Here is a 16629-nt window from a genome sequence, read left to right on the forward strand (position 1 = left end):
TGTCTTGAAAGTTTAGTAACTTAGTATAAATTAACCTTGGTGTGGAAGAATCTTGCTTTGTACGCAGTGCTCTGTGTGCTCTCTCTACAATTATAGATTTTGAAGAAGCTTCACAATTTAACAGTGTTTCAAAGATATTTTTAGTCACAGATAACAAGTTTTTATTGTCATAAGATTCAGGTAAACCACAAATAATGATGTTATTCCTTCGACACCTGGCTTCCAGATCCAATATTTTAGCTTGTAAATCTGAAACAGTTTTATCTCTAGATTTAAAGTCACTTTCCAATAAGTCTGTTTTAACCTCCAAAGCTAAGATTTTATTTTCAATAGTAACAATACTATCGTTTATTTGCTTTAAAGATTTACTAAAGTCTGCAAACTGTTCTGAAAAGTTTTGTATAGCACTTTGGATTGGTTTTAATGCTATTTTTAGTTCTTCTAAAAGGAAATTTGAGCCATTTAAATCTTTATTACTTACATTAAAAGTTTCTGTAGGTTGTCTAGATGATTTCAGTCTTTTTGAACCTGAATCTTTTTCAGGAGAGAGCATTGAAGTATATTTGGCCTTTGTAGGCTGAGTCTCCATGGAGTCAGATTTTGTAGCCATGCCCAGAAATGGAATGCAGTTAACAGGATACCAGGAACCAGGAACAGACTGGAGCAGTAGGAGTCCCAGCAGCAGAGAGACCAAGAATGTTCTGAGGTAAAATAAATCCCAGGATAATAATTCCAGAAGAAAAAATAATCCAAATGCGTAGAAAAAGATTTATAAAATCTTTTAGTATAAAAATTTGAGGAAAAAGGTTGATGTAAAGTTGTAAAAAAAAAACAAAAGTTAAATAGCTGTGAGGAGCTCAGAGAGTAAGGACTAGACTAGTCGGCGGCCATCTTGGAATCCTTCTGTTATGCTTTCTAATTCTACTTTATATACATGTTCAGTACATAGGAAACAATCAATCTCTGCCCTGTTACATTTCTGAAAACTGTCATAAATTGTGTTCCAGATTTCCTTGTTTTCTTCTCAAGCCTATGTTAAAATTTCCTATCCAAATCATATTGAGATTAATTCATTTTATTCAAATGGGATTGTTGGTCTGTACATGCATATTAATATGAAGACCTAATTTCTGCATTTAATGTAAAAGGTTATGCATCTTCTTGCCAGTATTTGAGTTATTTCTTTAATTATAAACTATATATTTTCTCTTACCACTGCTGTGCCTGAATACTGTTCATGACCAAATGTCCATAATGATGTTTACCCACTATGATCTCAAACATTTTTCTTTGATTTTTTTGTGCTAAATATTCTATCTAATAAATAAATTATATCACAAGATGATGCTTTGCAAAATCTTGCTGCTAATGTTTGTCCCAAAACAGTCAATTCTCACACTATTCATGTCCTCAAGTATCACTCTTTTAAAGCTTTTTAATTAAACAGTCTCTCACTTTTCTTTACCCCTTTGCCCTCTTGGACAGAGGAAGTTGTTATTAACTACCATAGACCCTTACCTCTGTGAACTTCACTCACCTAACCACTGACAACTAGGGATGACTTATCTAAGCTAGAAGCATGTTATAATAAAATTGTTAAGTTTGCATCTGACTGCCCATATAGAACACATCATTGTACAGCTTTACGGATACTAGACTGGTCGACTGGCTTAGGAGAAGCATCGTAGGCAGTTTTGGACCTCGGCGGCCTGTCTCTGTCTTTATCTTTGCATTTTTTCAGAATCCTGGTAGTCGGATGGCTAACCGATGACATTTCTGGATGACTGAACCGAGAACTGAAATATTTAGAGGCAAAAATATACCGACGACGGAGAGTGTGCTGATTAAATAAAGCACAAAACCGACAGCAAGGTACATCGTGGTCAGGGTCTAGGCAAGGAATACAGTACGAATGAAAATCTTTATGAGGTATTTGCTTTCCACAAGTAATGCAATTATTAACTTTTACTGACATTGGTAAGGAGCAATAAAAAGTTTCCCCAACGGGGTACTTAGCTTTAGTTGAAGAATTCGGTTCTGAAACTCGAAAATGAAAATTTCAGGAGTCGGTCGACCGGCACTTGCGAACTGCTTCTGCTTCGGGCACCGCACGGCAAGAAAGACTGATGTAATGGTGTTGGCTGCATGTTTTATACCCCTGATGACCTGACATCATGGAAGAAGGGACAGCAACCAATGCAGGACCCAAGACTTTGTTAATCAGGCCGACTGAGGGCTAACTGCAAGCAGATAACCCAAATGTAATGACTGCAACAGTGAAACACGAAGAACATCAAGTTAAGCAAACTTCCAGTTGTGTACTCCATGAAAGTAAACCTAGAGGTCAGTCCAATGGTCAGACCAGCAAGGAGAGTTCCAACAGCTATGCAGGACAAAGTCAAGGTCCAGTTAGACAAAATGGTGCAGCAAGGTGTGATTTGTCCAGTCAGAGAACCAACTGAGTGGTGTCTTCCATGGCAGCTGCTCATAAGAAAAATTCAGATGAAATCAGTATATGTATTCACCCAAGAGACTTGAACAAGGCATTAAAGAGACCTCATCATCCTATGCATACAGTCGAGGAGATTGCAACCCTCATGCCAAATGCCACTGTTTTTTCTGTCTTAGATGCAGAGAGTTCATTTTGGCAAGTGATGCTTGATCACAAATCTTCACTACTGACTACATTCAGTACTCCATTTGGAAGATACAAATTCCTCAGGATGCCTTTTGAATAAATTCTGCCAGTGAAGTCTTTCAGAGTGCAATGGAGCAAATTTTTTCAGGCTACCCATGTGCAATAATAGCTGATTATTTACTGGTTGGAGCAATGGTGAAGCAGAGCATGACAGAAACCTCAGGAAAGTTCTGGACAGAGCTCATGACGTGAATTTAAAGCTCAGTCCTCTGAAGTGCAAATTCAGACTACCAGAAGTTACTTATGTAGGTCATTTATTTACCAGTACAGGCTTACAACCAGATCCTTCTACATAAGCATTCATTCTTGAGATGCCAGCTCCAGACAATGTCCAGACCCTACAGCATTTACTATTTTGGCAAATTTATCCCTGACTTTAGTGAGTTATCAGAGCCTTTAAGAGAGCTGACCACAAAAATGTTGGATGGTCATGGTTAGAACAACACTAGAGAGCATTTGACAACCTCAAACAGCAAATTGCTAACCCACCTACATTGAGATACTATGATGTCCACAAACCACTAGTTCTTTCCTGTGATGCTTCAAAGTTCGGTCTTGGTGCAGTTATTCTTCAAGAGGGCACACCTCTTGCCTACGATTCTAGAACTCTTACCCAAACTGAGATGCAGTATGCTCAAATTGAGAAGGAACTTTTGGCAATTGTGTTCGCATGTTCGATGTTCCAGGATTATATTTATGGCCAAGCTATCCAGATAGCAACTGACCATCAACCTCCAGTCACTATTTTAAAGAAGCTTATGCATTCTGCTCCAGCAAGACTACAAAGAATGATGCTCAAATTGCAAAAGTATAATTTCAAAATGGTCTATACAAAAGGTAAACTTGTTTATCTGGCTGAAACCTTATCAAGATCACCCAGAAATATTACGGAACAGCTTGACGAAGAGAATTTTTGTCATGGAAGTCATTAATTTTTCTACCACAAGACTTGATGAGTTGAGAGATCATACAAAGACTGATCCAATATTGCAAAAGCTCAACCGCCTCATCAGTGTAGGATGGCCATCAAAGCAATCCTGTGTACTGCCAGAAGTACAACCTTACTTTCTGTACAGAGATGACATGCTGATGGAAGATGGTATCATTTTCAAAAGGTCCAAAAGTTGTTATTCCTACTTCCTTACAATGTGAATACATCTGACTTTGCATCGTGGCCACTGAGGTTCCGATTCTACCAAAAGAAGGTCGAGAGGACTAGTATTTTGGCCTTCTCTATCAAGACATTGATAAAGTGCTTTCTTCTTGTTCAGCATACAACAGTACTAAGCCGCATTTACAAAAAGAGCCACTTCAGCTAAGCCAGATTTCTGAACTCCCTTGGTCAACTGTTCCACTCACATATGTCAGTTGCTATTATCAGCATTAATTAGTGTTGGTAGACTCTTATTCGAACTGGTTTGAGATTGATTTGCTACCTAACCTAACGTCCAGTGCCAGTGCTGTTATTACTAAGATGAAACGTAATTTCTCAGTCCATGGTAGTCCACACAAAGTTATTTCTGACAATGGTTCTCAGTTTACCAGTCAATTGTTTCAGAGACTTGCAAAAGAGTGGGACTTTATTCATGTTACTAGTAGTCCTGAATACCCATAGTCAAATGGCCTGGCTGAACATGCAGTACAGAATGCAAAGCAATTACTAGAGAGATAACAGTGTGACAATACTGATATCTTCTTGAATTTACTTAATCTCAGAAATATACCCCATGACAACCTACTTGGCTAGCCTGCTCAGAGATTTCTATCTGGGCAAACTAGAACAACCTTTAATGCACTTATTTCTACCTGTACTATGTTCCTGAACAGATGGTACCTATTGTCTAATGTTCTTGAGGCTTTGGATAAAATCCATGAATATTATTATTCTACCAATAATAATTATAATTATGTGAGTAATATTTATGGTAGTAGGAATACATCTGTGCAACATAATATATATCTAGTAATGACATACAATGTTATTAGTGAACAGATACAAAAGCAGGTTAAATATTATTGGAAGGTTTTGATAAGGGAAGAAAAACTAAGAAAGTTATCCAGCCACCATCCAGTTTTTTCATTAAATAAAGGGACCAGTCTGTCAGACAAACTGGTTAAATCTTATTTTATAGCTCCTGCAGAAAGTTTCACAATAAATCCATTGTTAAAGGGAACTTTTCCATGTGGAAGATGCAGTATTTGTGAACTGATTGTTCAAACTTTTGATAAAATTGGAAATAATAAGTTTTGTGTCTTAAGTAACTTTTCATGTGTTACTGAAGGAATTATATATGCTTTACGCTGTCCATGTAGGTTAGTATATATAGGTGAGACTAGCAGAATGTTCAAGTGTCGTCTGCAAGAACATGTCAGAGACAGTAAAAAATGTAAAAATTAAAGTGCTGTGGCTGTTCATTTTAAAGAATGTCACAATAGTGACTATAAATTACTAACATACATAATATTACAATAACAGGCTACTGTTTTTGAAAAAATATTTGTGAAACTAGGTGATGAGGGAAGGTTAAAAGATCAACTGTTACTTAATGAATCTTTATTTATTTTAAAATATAACACTATGGTTCCTCAGGGTCTTAACTGTAAATTAATTGAAAATGTTTTATTTAATTATATAATTGTATGCAACTGATTTTTATAATTGAATTATTAGCTCTGCTTGGTGGGTATTTAAGGGGAATGCTTGGATAATGTATTTTATACTTCTTGAACGCTGTTTGGTCGAGGCGCTAAAGTTTGGAATAAAAGTGGATTCTGTTTGCAGTTTCTGTGCTGTTTTGGGATATTTTTTGCTGTTCTTTGGTGTGGTTTTGTAAACTAGAACAACTTTGCCTATTAGGTTCTAGCTTGTTGGTGCCTAATGCTAAAAAACAACAGAGCAATCAAAGAACTTTTTATAAAGCGTTATTCTCAGAAGTCAAGCTATGATAAAATGAGCAGATTTCTTCATCTGTTGAAAGAAGGATCTATGAAAGTGTATGTACCTTTAAGAAGCATTTCCAGATTTAAGCACGTGCATATAAATAGTGAGCACATGAAGGTAGAAGTGCCATTTTGAGACAGCCAGAGTGTTAACATGCATGAGTGTAGTAGTCAGTTTTATAAGTTTATTTAAGTTTAAGTTACAAAGCCTCATTTCTGATGTGTGTGTGTGTAATAAAGCTGCTTGAACTGAACCCACGAATGTTCGTCTGTTTTATCCTGACTAGCCAACTGACAGCAATGCCCTTACTTATGAGATGAGCAATACAGAATGTCCTTCTTACCAGTGTGGAGACATGGTGATCAAAGGTAAGGTTGCGATCAACCTGTGTGTCCAGGTCTCTCACCACTGAGTGCATACTTAGGGCATTGTTATTGATGTGGTAGTTAGCAGGAAAATTGCTCTTGCCAAAAGGGATGATAGTACATTTTTTGCAGTGAGTTTAAGGCCATGACTTTGGCACCAATCATTTGTTTGTGTAAGACCATCTTGTGGGATGCTGACATCATTTGGAGATTCTATGACTGCTCCCACTTTGCAGTCGTCAGCAAACTTTGTCAGCCACACACCTTTAGTTTTAGCTTGTACTTTGGAGAAATATATTCCAAACAGCAGCGGTCCCAGGACTGATCCCTGTGGAACACCACTGGTTACATGTCTGCTGTAGGAGGTGGATTCCCCTAGTTTGACTATATGGGTTCTATGGTTTCTATCAGTGAGCCAGTTAGCGGCCCAATACTTAGCTAGGTGAGTTTGTCAATGATGCTTGAGTGGGGGATAGTGTTGAAAGCCTTAGCTAAGTCCAGGTAGGCTGTATGTATAGGTTTCCCCTTCATGCAGGGCTTTGGTGACTGTCTCGAAGAAGTCCATCAGGTTAAACAGGCATGACCTCCCTTTGACAAATCCAAATTGAGTAGGGTCAAGTGTTTGGAGATTACCTATATCTTTGTTGATAAGGTCCATGATGATTCACAGCATAGCCTTGCAGATAAGGCTAGTCAGGCTAATAGGACTATAATTCTTGAGGTCAGTGGAAGCACCACTTTTGTGCTAGGGGACAATCATGGCTTTTTTCCATTCAGCTGGGTTGAAGCGCGTGCTTACACTAGGATTGAAAAAGAGTACCCAATGGTGTTGCTAATTCTTGTTTGAGCCCATGTAGGACACAGCCTGGGATGTTATCAGGTTCCATAGATGCTGTGTTTTTGACTTTAGAGCGGGCGTTTATGACTTGCTCTTTAGAGATACAAGGTAGATGACAGGTGGTAGGGATGTCATGGGGTATGTGTGGCAGGGACTGGGAAGTGAAGCTTTCACAGAACCTGTCGGCTAACAGGTTAGCTATGTCCACAGGCTCAGTATTTGCGCTATCATTAACTACTAGTTCGGCACAAATCTGGGCCTTTCCTTTTTGGTTATGGATGTAACTAAAGAATGCCTTATGGCTGCCCATAGTTGAGGAAGCTAATTTGAATTTGTAGTTTGCTTTGGAGGACTTCACAAGAAGTCTTATTTGCTTGTTTAAGCTGAGGACCAATTGTTTCCAGTTTAGGGCTCGCTCCCTCTTACGCTTAGACAACAATTTCTACCTCTTATTGTAAAGCCTGTTAATGGTGGTTGTCCACCAGGCAGGTTTGCTCTTCCTTGAGGAGCGTGTTTTGGTCCTATAAGGTACGGCTGAGTCAATGCAGTTATACAGGTGTTTGTATAAAGCATTGGTGTAGAACTCAGCATAGTTGCCAGTTCCATCTGAGGGGGGGAGGTGCAGTGAAGATATTTATACCATCCTGTAACAGACTAAAATCTGCTTTGGAGAAGTTTTTTAGTTTAGTTGCTGCTAGGAGAGGGGTCAGGTGTGATAGTTACTTCGAATGAGACTGATTTGTGGTTAGATCTCACCAGGGAAGACATCATAGTGGGGGGTGCTACAGTGGTCCCCATGTACTGGTAAGTACCAGATCCAGGATGCTGGCACCCCTTGTGGGGTGTGTCAACCAGCTGGTCCAAGGCATTGGAGTTAACGAAGTTGAGGAACCTTTTGGCAAGTGAGTTTATGCACAAGTAATTTACTCAGTCATTGGAAGGGCAGTTAAAGTCGCTCAAAACCATGGTGTTCGGATGTAACTTGATAAACTCAAGTAGATCCAAATAGGCAGAGTGGGTGTCCTGAATCATGAAGGGGGTCCTGTAGCTGGCAATGACTTGAACAGGTGTCCTACAAAAAGTTAATTGCACCTGAAGTATCTCTAGGGAATCAGGCTGTTTAACAAATCTGGAGGTGTATTTATCTTTAATGAATATTGATACACCACCTCCTTTAGTTTTCCTGCCTTCAGTTTGTGGTCTGAATGTGTGGAAGGAGGTGTAGTCCAATATGGCTGCAGTGCTCTCCACAACCTTGAACCAGGTCTCTGTGACTGCACAAATGTCTACATCTTCCAAGGTGAGGTCTGCTTCCAGTGAGTGCAGTTTCATGTTAAGACTCCTAGCAATTAGCAGCATAACCTTGAGGTTGTTTTTAGATGGAATTTTTACATTGGAAATCTTGTCCTTGAGATACTGCCTAAAAAAAGGCAATATGGGGGGCAAGAGCCTTGGCCAGTAGCTGAAATCTCAGGGGTGACAGATGAACACTATCTCTAAGCATCAAGGTCTGCTGATCATGTCATCCCAGGCTGACAGATACTGTATCCCCTTAGAATGACACCAGAAACTAAACCAATTACTGTAGTCAATCATTTTCTGTTTATATTGTGCCATCACCCTAGCTCAAGGTAAAATGCTGCTTAAGGCTAGGGACATACCTGCCTGAGACACATAGTCCAAGAGTTCAGTCATGTCACTCTTCATATAGTCTAAAGAGGTATGTCTCAAGTTGTTCAAACCAACATGGACTATAGATGTTCATTTTATATGTTCAAGCTTCCTGAATTGTTCACATCTTATCATGGGACATTCATTTATAAGATGATCAGAGTCACTACAATAATAGTAAGCTTTCACTTGTACTGTGTACCTTAATATATCTCTATAATTAAAGGCATAATTAGATTACTTAGATACTATAATGTACTCTAACACACTCCTTTTCTAAAATTATTAAATGTCCTTTTACAAAAATACATCAGTTTGAAATTGTACACATAACTTCTTGACAGCTTGCAAGCTTATTGTAAATTTCCACCCAAGACTTTGCTCTTGTTTGCTCCCAAACCTGGAGCCTTTCTCCCCGGGCCTCCGCTGAAAACTGGCTTTGTTCCAAGTCGGACTTTCCCAGTTAACAAATGTTAAATAAAATAAAAAAAAATAAAATAAAAAACCTGGCACAAAAGTAATAGTTCAAATGTTATATTCACAAACATTTCTACACCCATATGTACGGCTCTTCTTTTTTAATAGGTTCATAGGTTGGTACTAGGCTATCGGCCCTAGGGCCTATGCAAGCCTAGCCATAACAATTCCCTGGATATTTCTTCCCACAATATTTACTTCTCTGGGAAGTACATTATTTGTCTTCCAGGCCTTCAGCTTGTATTCAAGACTGCTGATACAGATTTTTTTTAGATTTTATTTTTCACCGAGGGCTCCTCTCTGTAGCTGCTATTTCCTGCTCCACTGACTTCTGCGTTCCTTCAGTCTGCTGCAATCCCCTTCTGGTACAGCATAATCCACATGGTCAAGTAGCCCTGACATTATCTGTGGTTCATCAAAGGAGTTTCATTTACCTCCCAGCACCCCTTTATGATTTCACTATACCCATTTCTGGCTTTGCTGTTTTTATCTGATTCATTTAAGATTTGTCTTAGCATATCATCTGATAACCCATTACTCAGTAATTTAGCAATTTCAATGCCTTCCACTGTAGTTTGTGTTACTAACTGCTCAGTCTACATGTTGTACTGTATATCTCCCTCCATTTTTGTGTCTTTTGGGGAATTTCACTGGTGTACAGGCCAATGTACCCCTTACTCATTAAGAAAGAAGGTAGGTCTGAAGATAGACCTAGACTTGTGAGACCACCCAGTCAATAAACACACAAAAAATAAATAAATAATGAATGACTGAAGAAATAAATGAAGACACAAGAAACACCAATGCAAACTGCTGAAAAGCAAGTCATTCAGCACAAAAAGAAAAAAATTTGCACGGGACACTAATGATTACAGGACAGGGAAGATATTTTCTTGGCAATACAGCTTTAAGAAGGGGTGTGGTAGATCTGCTACTAAGAACAGCAGAAGCAGATCCCGTGGCTCTAGAGATACTTCCGTGTCATCCACAGAGACAGTCTCGGCGGGGAGAAAGAGCGTTTCTTTTGATGAACTGAATGCTGAAGTCGCATCTGGGTCCAGTGGTCCAAATGAGATAGTTTCATCAGCAAAGGAGAGTCCGGCTCAAAGAAAAGGGCGAGGTCGGCATTTTCAGGGAAAGGGAAGAAGGAAGTGAATCTATCATTTATTTACAAGGAGCTGTTGACTGCGGACTTGGTTTATGTACTGATGGTGGGGTGAGAAGTGTTTCCAAGGGCCATATTGATTTTTCTACAGGTGAGGACTTGAGTATCATCAATCTTTCTGATTTGTATATAACTGAAAATATGAGAAATGTTTTGTGTAAAGGCACTAAGTTTGTTCCAACTCATATTCCTTATTTGGCGGATGTGATGTTAGAGTCCAAAAATCTTTGTAGAAAACTACATTTAAAAGTTTTCTTTGCTAATAATGTGAAAGGGACAGTTAATCCTACTGATGACATTAACAATATTTCTATGTTAGAAAGTTCACTAATGGATATGTCTTTGCATGAAAACGAAATAATAGATATTTTTTTCAAATGTAGAGCTTCAGCCAACTTCTGTTTCTGTTTTTGAGTTTTTTACAGGGTACGGGAAGCTTGAAATTCTGACAGTGCCTTATGTTAGTGAGTTAGTCCCTCCAAAAGTAAATAATAGTATTAATGTTTTTGAGAAAACTTTATGTAAACAGATTACAAAGGAGTTTGGGTTGTTTAAAAAGAATTTAAAATGTTTCAACCTTTTGAAAGAAGAGTGGCAAGCTTTGTGTGAAATAAGGGAGCACAGTGATGAATTTGTATTTACGGAATCTGACAAAGGAGGTAACTGGGTAATTTTACCCAGAGAGAGATATAATTCCATAGTGTTTGATTTGTTATCTGATAGTAACACTTATGTAAGCTTGTCAGCTAATCCGGTGGTGGAATTCAATAGTGCCTTATATGACTTATTAGAAAGGGGTGAATGTTTGGGATTTTTTACATCTAGAGATGTCAATAAATTGTATATTAAGAATCCCAAAGATGCAAATTTTTTTATTATCCCAAAGGTACATAAGGACTTGAGAAATCCACCCGGATGACCAATTGTGTCGGGTAGAGGAGCTTATTCACAAAATGTTGGCATATCTTTGGACTCAGTGTTAAAAGGTCATCTACCAAGGATACCCTCACATGTAAAAAACACTAGAGAAGTTTGTAATTACTTCAAAGGGGTTGTTTGGGAAGATGACTATTACTGGGCTAGTGTGGATATAAAATCATTGTACACCTGTATCAAAACCAATTGGGGGCTTGAGGCAGTAGGCAAATTATTGGGTGAAGGACCACAAACCTCCTTCATTATTAGTTTGTTGGAATTTTGCCTTGCACATAATTATTTTGAGTTTGAAAAGAGATTGTTTCTACAGAAGGATGGTACTGCGATGGGGTGCCTCTTTTGCTCCATCTTATGCCATTATTTCTATGGGTTATTTTGAAAACCTGTTTGTGTATTCCAAGAGTTTTTTTCCACAATAAGGTGGTCAAATATAAAAGATTTATTGATGATCTTTTGTTTTTGTGTAAGGGTGACCCCAAAGAATTTGAAGAGTTTATCTCTAGCTTAAGGACTAATCCATGTGGGTTGGATTTCACTTTTATTTTAGGTGGAAACAGGATTCAATATTTAGATGTGGAATTTTATGTTGGGTCAGATGGAAGAATACAACACAGACCCTTTCATAAGACTACAGTGGTTAATAATTTCTTACATGCATCTAGCATGCATAGTTCCCACCTTATTGAATCACTGCCAGTTGGGGAATTTAAACAAATTGCAGGTAATACTTCAGAAAAAGATAAATTAAGAGTGGAATTCAACCAAGTATATGAGAAACTATGTGCTAGAGGATACTCCCATAAAATGATGAAGGCAGCTAGAGTCAAAGTGGAAAAAGAGTTGGGGTTAGTCTATCATGATCAGAGTTCCTTAGTAAATGTAAGAAAGTATAAAAGTAGGAGCAAGAGAACTTTGGAAAATAATAAACTAGGTGAAAAGGAAGATAAAATATTTTTTGTTAACAGGTTTTCAGCTTTTTCTCCCATTTTAAGGGAATTGGTGATGGCATTGTGGCCAATCATTAGTAGGGATGATAATTTGAGAAATATTATCCCCAAGGAAGTGATTTTTTTCGTATGGTAGGTTTCAGAATTTAAAGGAGCTAGTCAGAAATAGAGCAGAAGGAAAAAGGTGGTTAACGCAGGTGCATATGCCTGTGGTAGATGTAAAGTATGTGACAAAATCAGAAATTTAGATGGTACTAGGATCAATGGCATTTTATATAATGCCATAGATCATTTTGACTGTAATTCTTTTGGGGTAATTTATGCCACTGGATGCAGTTGTCCAGTACAAAAGTGGAATTTGGGACAAACCAAGCGCAAGGTTAAATTAAGAATCCTAGAGCATCTAGGAGATATTAGAAATTCAAGGCTTGATGGTCCAGTGGCTAGCCATTTCCATGAGAAGCATGGAGGTTTGATGAAGGATTTAATTTTTAGTGTTATAGCCAAACCCTATGGGGTGGGGGGACAAATAATAATTTTCAAAGGAGGTTATTAAATATGGAATCAAAATATATTATTAATTTCAATACTCTCTGTCCTAACGGTATGAATTTGGAAATATGAAAATAATTAATGTATGTTTTATAAGAATTATTTATGGTATAAATTAATTATGTAAGCAATTTTGTATGCAATAAAATATAGTATAAGGTATAAATGTATTTTTTTTTTTTGAAAATGTGACTTTAAATTTTGGAGAAATGTTAATTGAATTCAATTAATGTAATGTTGGGAGGTTTAAATAGGACTGTGTTTGAGAATGTGAATTATTCCATGTGAAGGCGAAGGCCGAGGCACCAGAATCAATTAAATATTTTATTTATTTTCAGTCCGTGCTGTCATTTCCGTTACCTGGTGGTTTTAAAAATAAATGAAGACCCCAGCAAATCCCAGAATGCTGCTTTAAAATTAGACTGATGTAAAAATAAATGGAAACAGCAAATACTGCTAGCCTAATACTGGCAACTGATTCATTCCTGGTACCTGACATCTGTCAGTTGCTTAATATGTCATGAAAGCACAAAAGCCAGACTATCTTTTGCCTAAAATAAAATAAAATTATTTGGAATTTACAGTTTATGACAATCAACCAAGTGGTGCAGTTGACATCAGTTTCAATACTCAACATGCTTTCTCTGGCTTGGTATTGGGAACATTAGAAGGACTGTTGAGGAGACAAAAGGTGAGACAAAGAACATTTTGGAAGTGGCACCCTCAAAATTTCCATTAGACTCACTATACAGCAGCTTTACACACATTCTATTCTGCTTCTGTGAAGAAGGGATTTTATTTTTACCTTCACAGTTCCAGAAGAGGGAAGCAGACTTGGTACTGCAGTCAGATTGCTTAAATCCAGTCCAGTACTGAACACGGGGTTACCCACCAGAAAATAATCTGCATCCATTATGGTACCTGTGTAAGAAAACATAGACAAAATTGAAAAGCATAAAAGCAAGTTATGGCTTTAGCATTTCTGAAAAGGATAACCCACTATTGCTACAATATTTTCTAAAACAAACACATATAACAATGAATAGCAGTTACTACAATACTCGCCAGAGTTCTCTTTCAGCAGCCTTGACAATGCAAGCAACAAAAACCTTTCAAAGTCACCTTTGTTGGTAACTTGAATACAACTGTGCTGAGTATACTCTTTTACATAATCTACTAAAGTACAATTAATTATGGTAAAGCAAAAAAAAAGGCAAATTAAAAAAAAAAAGTTGATCTAGCTTGTTTCGAGCAAGTTGCCTCCTCCTTGGACTTCAAACCAGTCTCTCAGATACTGTGCTAGTAGTGTGCAAGTAAGGTTGTCAAGCATGAACTATGCCATTTTGGACATTGTGTTCCAAAGCATAAATTCTCTAAAAGCGAACATTTTAGGGCTAGACAGTCATCATCATAGCATTTGTTTGCGCTCCTCCTCTGCCTAAGAAGATAGTGAAGCCACATTTATTTTACAACATTTTGTATAGGCAACCTACTTTTTATGATATCACACTTTCTATGAAGTTTGCTATCACTACTATTTACTTATATATTTCTATTAGTCATAATGGAAGGCCATAAAATGTAAGTGTTAAAAGTGACCTTGTTTATTTTAAAATTCCCAGCTCCACTTTCACAGCCAAGTTCCTGCAGCCAATACAAGGATTTTTCTCTCCTGCTTGCATCATGGTAAGTACAAGTTTTCAGTGTGCTTCCAATATCAGAAACACTGCACTACCAGAGTCACAGAGGTTAACCATAGACTTGTTTATATACTGTCAGAATTATTACAGTGGTCCAAATTTCACAAGTATACTTCCAGCTGTGTCAGTAAATTGTGAAACATGTGACCAATCATAACACAGGTATTCAAATTACAGGACTTTAAAGCCAAATGTGTTAATGCAGACTGAATTAGCTTTACATATTAAGATAGCTATGCACAATTTACACCTATATAATAACTATGAAAGTGTACACAGAATCTTCAGGTTGAGTAACAATGCTGTCATATTCTCATTTGTTTAAACACCTTTATTGAATTATCACTTGTGACATAGGCACATTTACATTTATATAAAAGTAATCAAACTGTATTAACAAGTTAAGATTAATAAACATTATTCTTCACCTATATTACTATATATCATATAACCTAAGCAACATTACAAAGACTATTCAATTCCTGCCCCTTTATTTTAAACAAGAAACATCTTTATTATCATTCATTTACAGAAATGAAAACAAACCACACTGACACAATCCTAGTTGCAAGCATTTTACATTACAAACCATAATGACACACTCTCAGTTGCAAACATTATACATCACTTATAATCTACCCAATCATTTTCAGTCAAACATTACATAGCTCATATTTAAGTCCTGACTTCTTTCAAACCTCATTCCTCCTCTGTATGTTGTTCCAACAATTCCTATTTTTTCCTGTGTAGTTTGAGCCTACTTTTTTCTAAAGATACCAATTCCAGTTGTTTTATCTCTCTTACTATATTCACTACTTCTAATACAGTTGGTTTAGATTTTGATTTCCATTTTCAAGCAATTGCTGTTTTGGCAGCCACCATAATTAGAGACAGCAAGGCCTTACCATGTCTAGGCAATTCCGATTCTGTATCATAGCTCAGAGAAATCATCTCCCTAGTCACATAAATCTGCCCACCCAACATCTCCAACAGAGCATCCCGCAGGAAATCCTTAAAGTCTGCATTCCCAGAAAATATGTTCCCAATTACCTGTTTCTTACCTTGTCACACCTCCAACATTTGCCATCTACCCGAGGAAAAATTTTCTGGAGTCTACTTGGGGTATAAAAATATCTATGTAAACATTTTCAAGCAAAAATTCTAAATCTTCTAGATTCTGTTGCATATTTGGGAGACATACATATATCCTCCCATTGTGTCTTTGTGAATTGATTATACAATCTCCCTTCCCAATCCTTTCAAAACTCCTCTTATTGATTATTATAGTTATCAAGCAAAATTTTATATGTTCTACTAATTATTCCTTTTTTAATAACAGCTTCTGTTCTAGAGTCTACTAAAACTCTATCGGTGCTGGTCTTTCATTTTGGACCCCCCCCCATTTCTTTCTCTTTGCCTATACTCTGATATCATGAAATAAATTCTGATATCAATCACTGATAGGGAAGGCAATCTCTAACCTGCAGTCCAAATAAATTCTTGGCATCTTCCCATTCTGTCATCTTTCCCTCTCCTGTTATTTGCTCACAGTACCTTGGTTCCTTTACCAGTTTTCTCCAATAAATTCCAGCCCCCTCTTGTCTATATCCATAATTGCAGTCATCCCTATTGGCATTCCCGTGTTGCCTTGGTTCTTAGAATACTTTCTGCTACTTTATGGATATAATATTCTGTTTGATTACTGTCACTCTCCTTCAAGGCCTGCATCCAAAATCCCTTGTTTCTTGAGCTTCCCCCCTGTTTCAACATTATCCCTTTCCACTTTGAATTATAGTTTTCTGCTGGTGCTATGTATAGGAGCCTTAAATGTGTAGCTCAGAAACACCCCTTTAAATTGGGTAATCCCAATCCGCCTTGCTCTACTGGAAGAATCAGCTTATCCCACTTGACTCTTGCCGTCTTCCCCTCCCAGATAAAGTCTTTCAGTTCTTTATTGATTGCTATCCACAACTTCTCCTCCGGCTGATACAAATATGCCTGACCTGCATATAAGAATAAAGGGACTAAAAACTTTTAGACTGCTTGTAACTTACTATCCATACAATAGAATAGCTTCCATTTTCTCAGTTTTTGTATTATCTTTTGCTTAGACTATTCTCACATATCCTTAGCTACCACACCAGAATCATTTTTAATCCATATTCCTAAATACTTCATTTTATCATGGCACCATAAATAAGGATACTGCTGAACCAATTTGTGTGTCGGTACTTAATTTACCGCTATTGCCTTTGTTTTGGCTTCATTCATTTTGTACCCCCCAAAAATATGAAAATGGCTCAAAATGTTCCACAACACTGTAATGTCTCTCTCTGGTT

At 37.4% G+C, this 16629-nt stretch overlaps 1 protein-coding gene across 1 annotated transcript in view; it reads right to left on the reverse strand.

Moving 5' to 3' along the window:
• The window catches only part of PKD1 (polycystin 1, transient receptor potential channel interacting), a 2476043-nt gene that overhangs the window by 1892081 nt on the left and 567333 nt on the right, over nucleotides 1-16629 (reverse strand). Inside the window, exon 9 of the mRNA XM_044088902.1 lies at nucleotides 13396-13511. Within this exon, the coding sequence (XP_043944837.1) occupies nucleotides 13396-13511 (116 nt within the window). The remainder of the gene's footprint in view (nucleotides 1-13395; nucleotides 13512-16629) is intronic.

Source organism: Protopterus annectens, chromosome 12.part0 (genome assembly GCF_019279795.1).
Source record: "Protopterus annectens isolate FY-2018-M chromosome 12.part0, PAN1.0, whole genome shotgun sequence".
Lineage (NCBI taxonomy): Eukaryota > Metazoa > Chordata > Ceratodontiformes > Protopteridae > Protopterus > Protopterus annectens.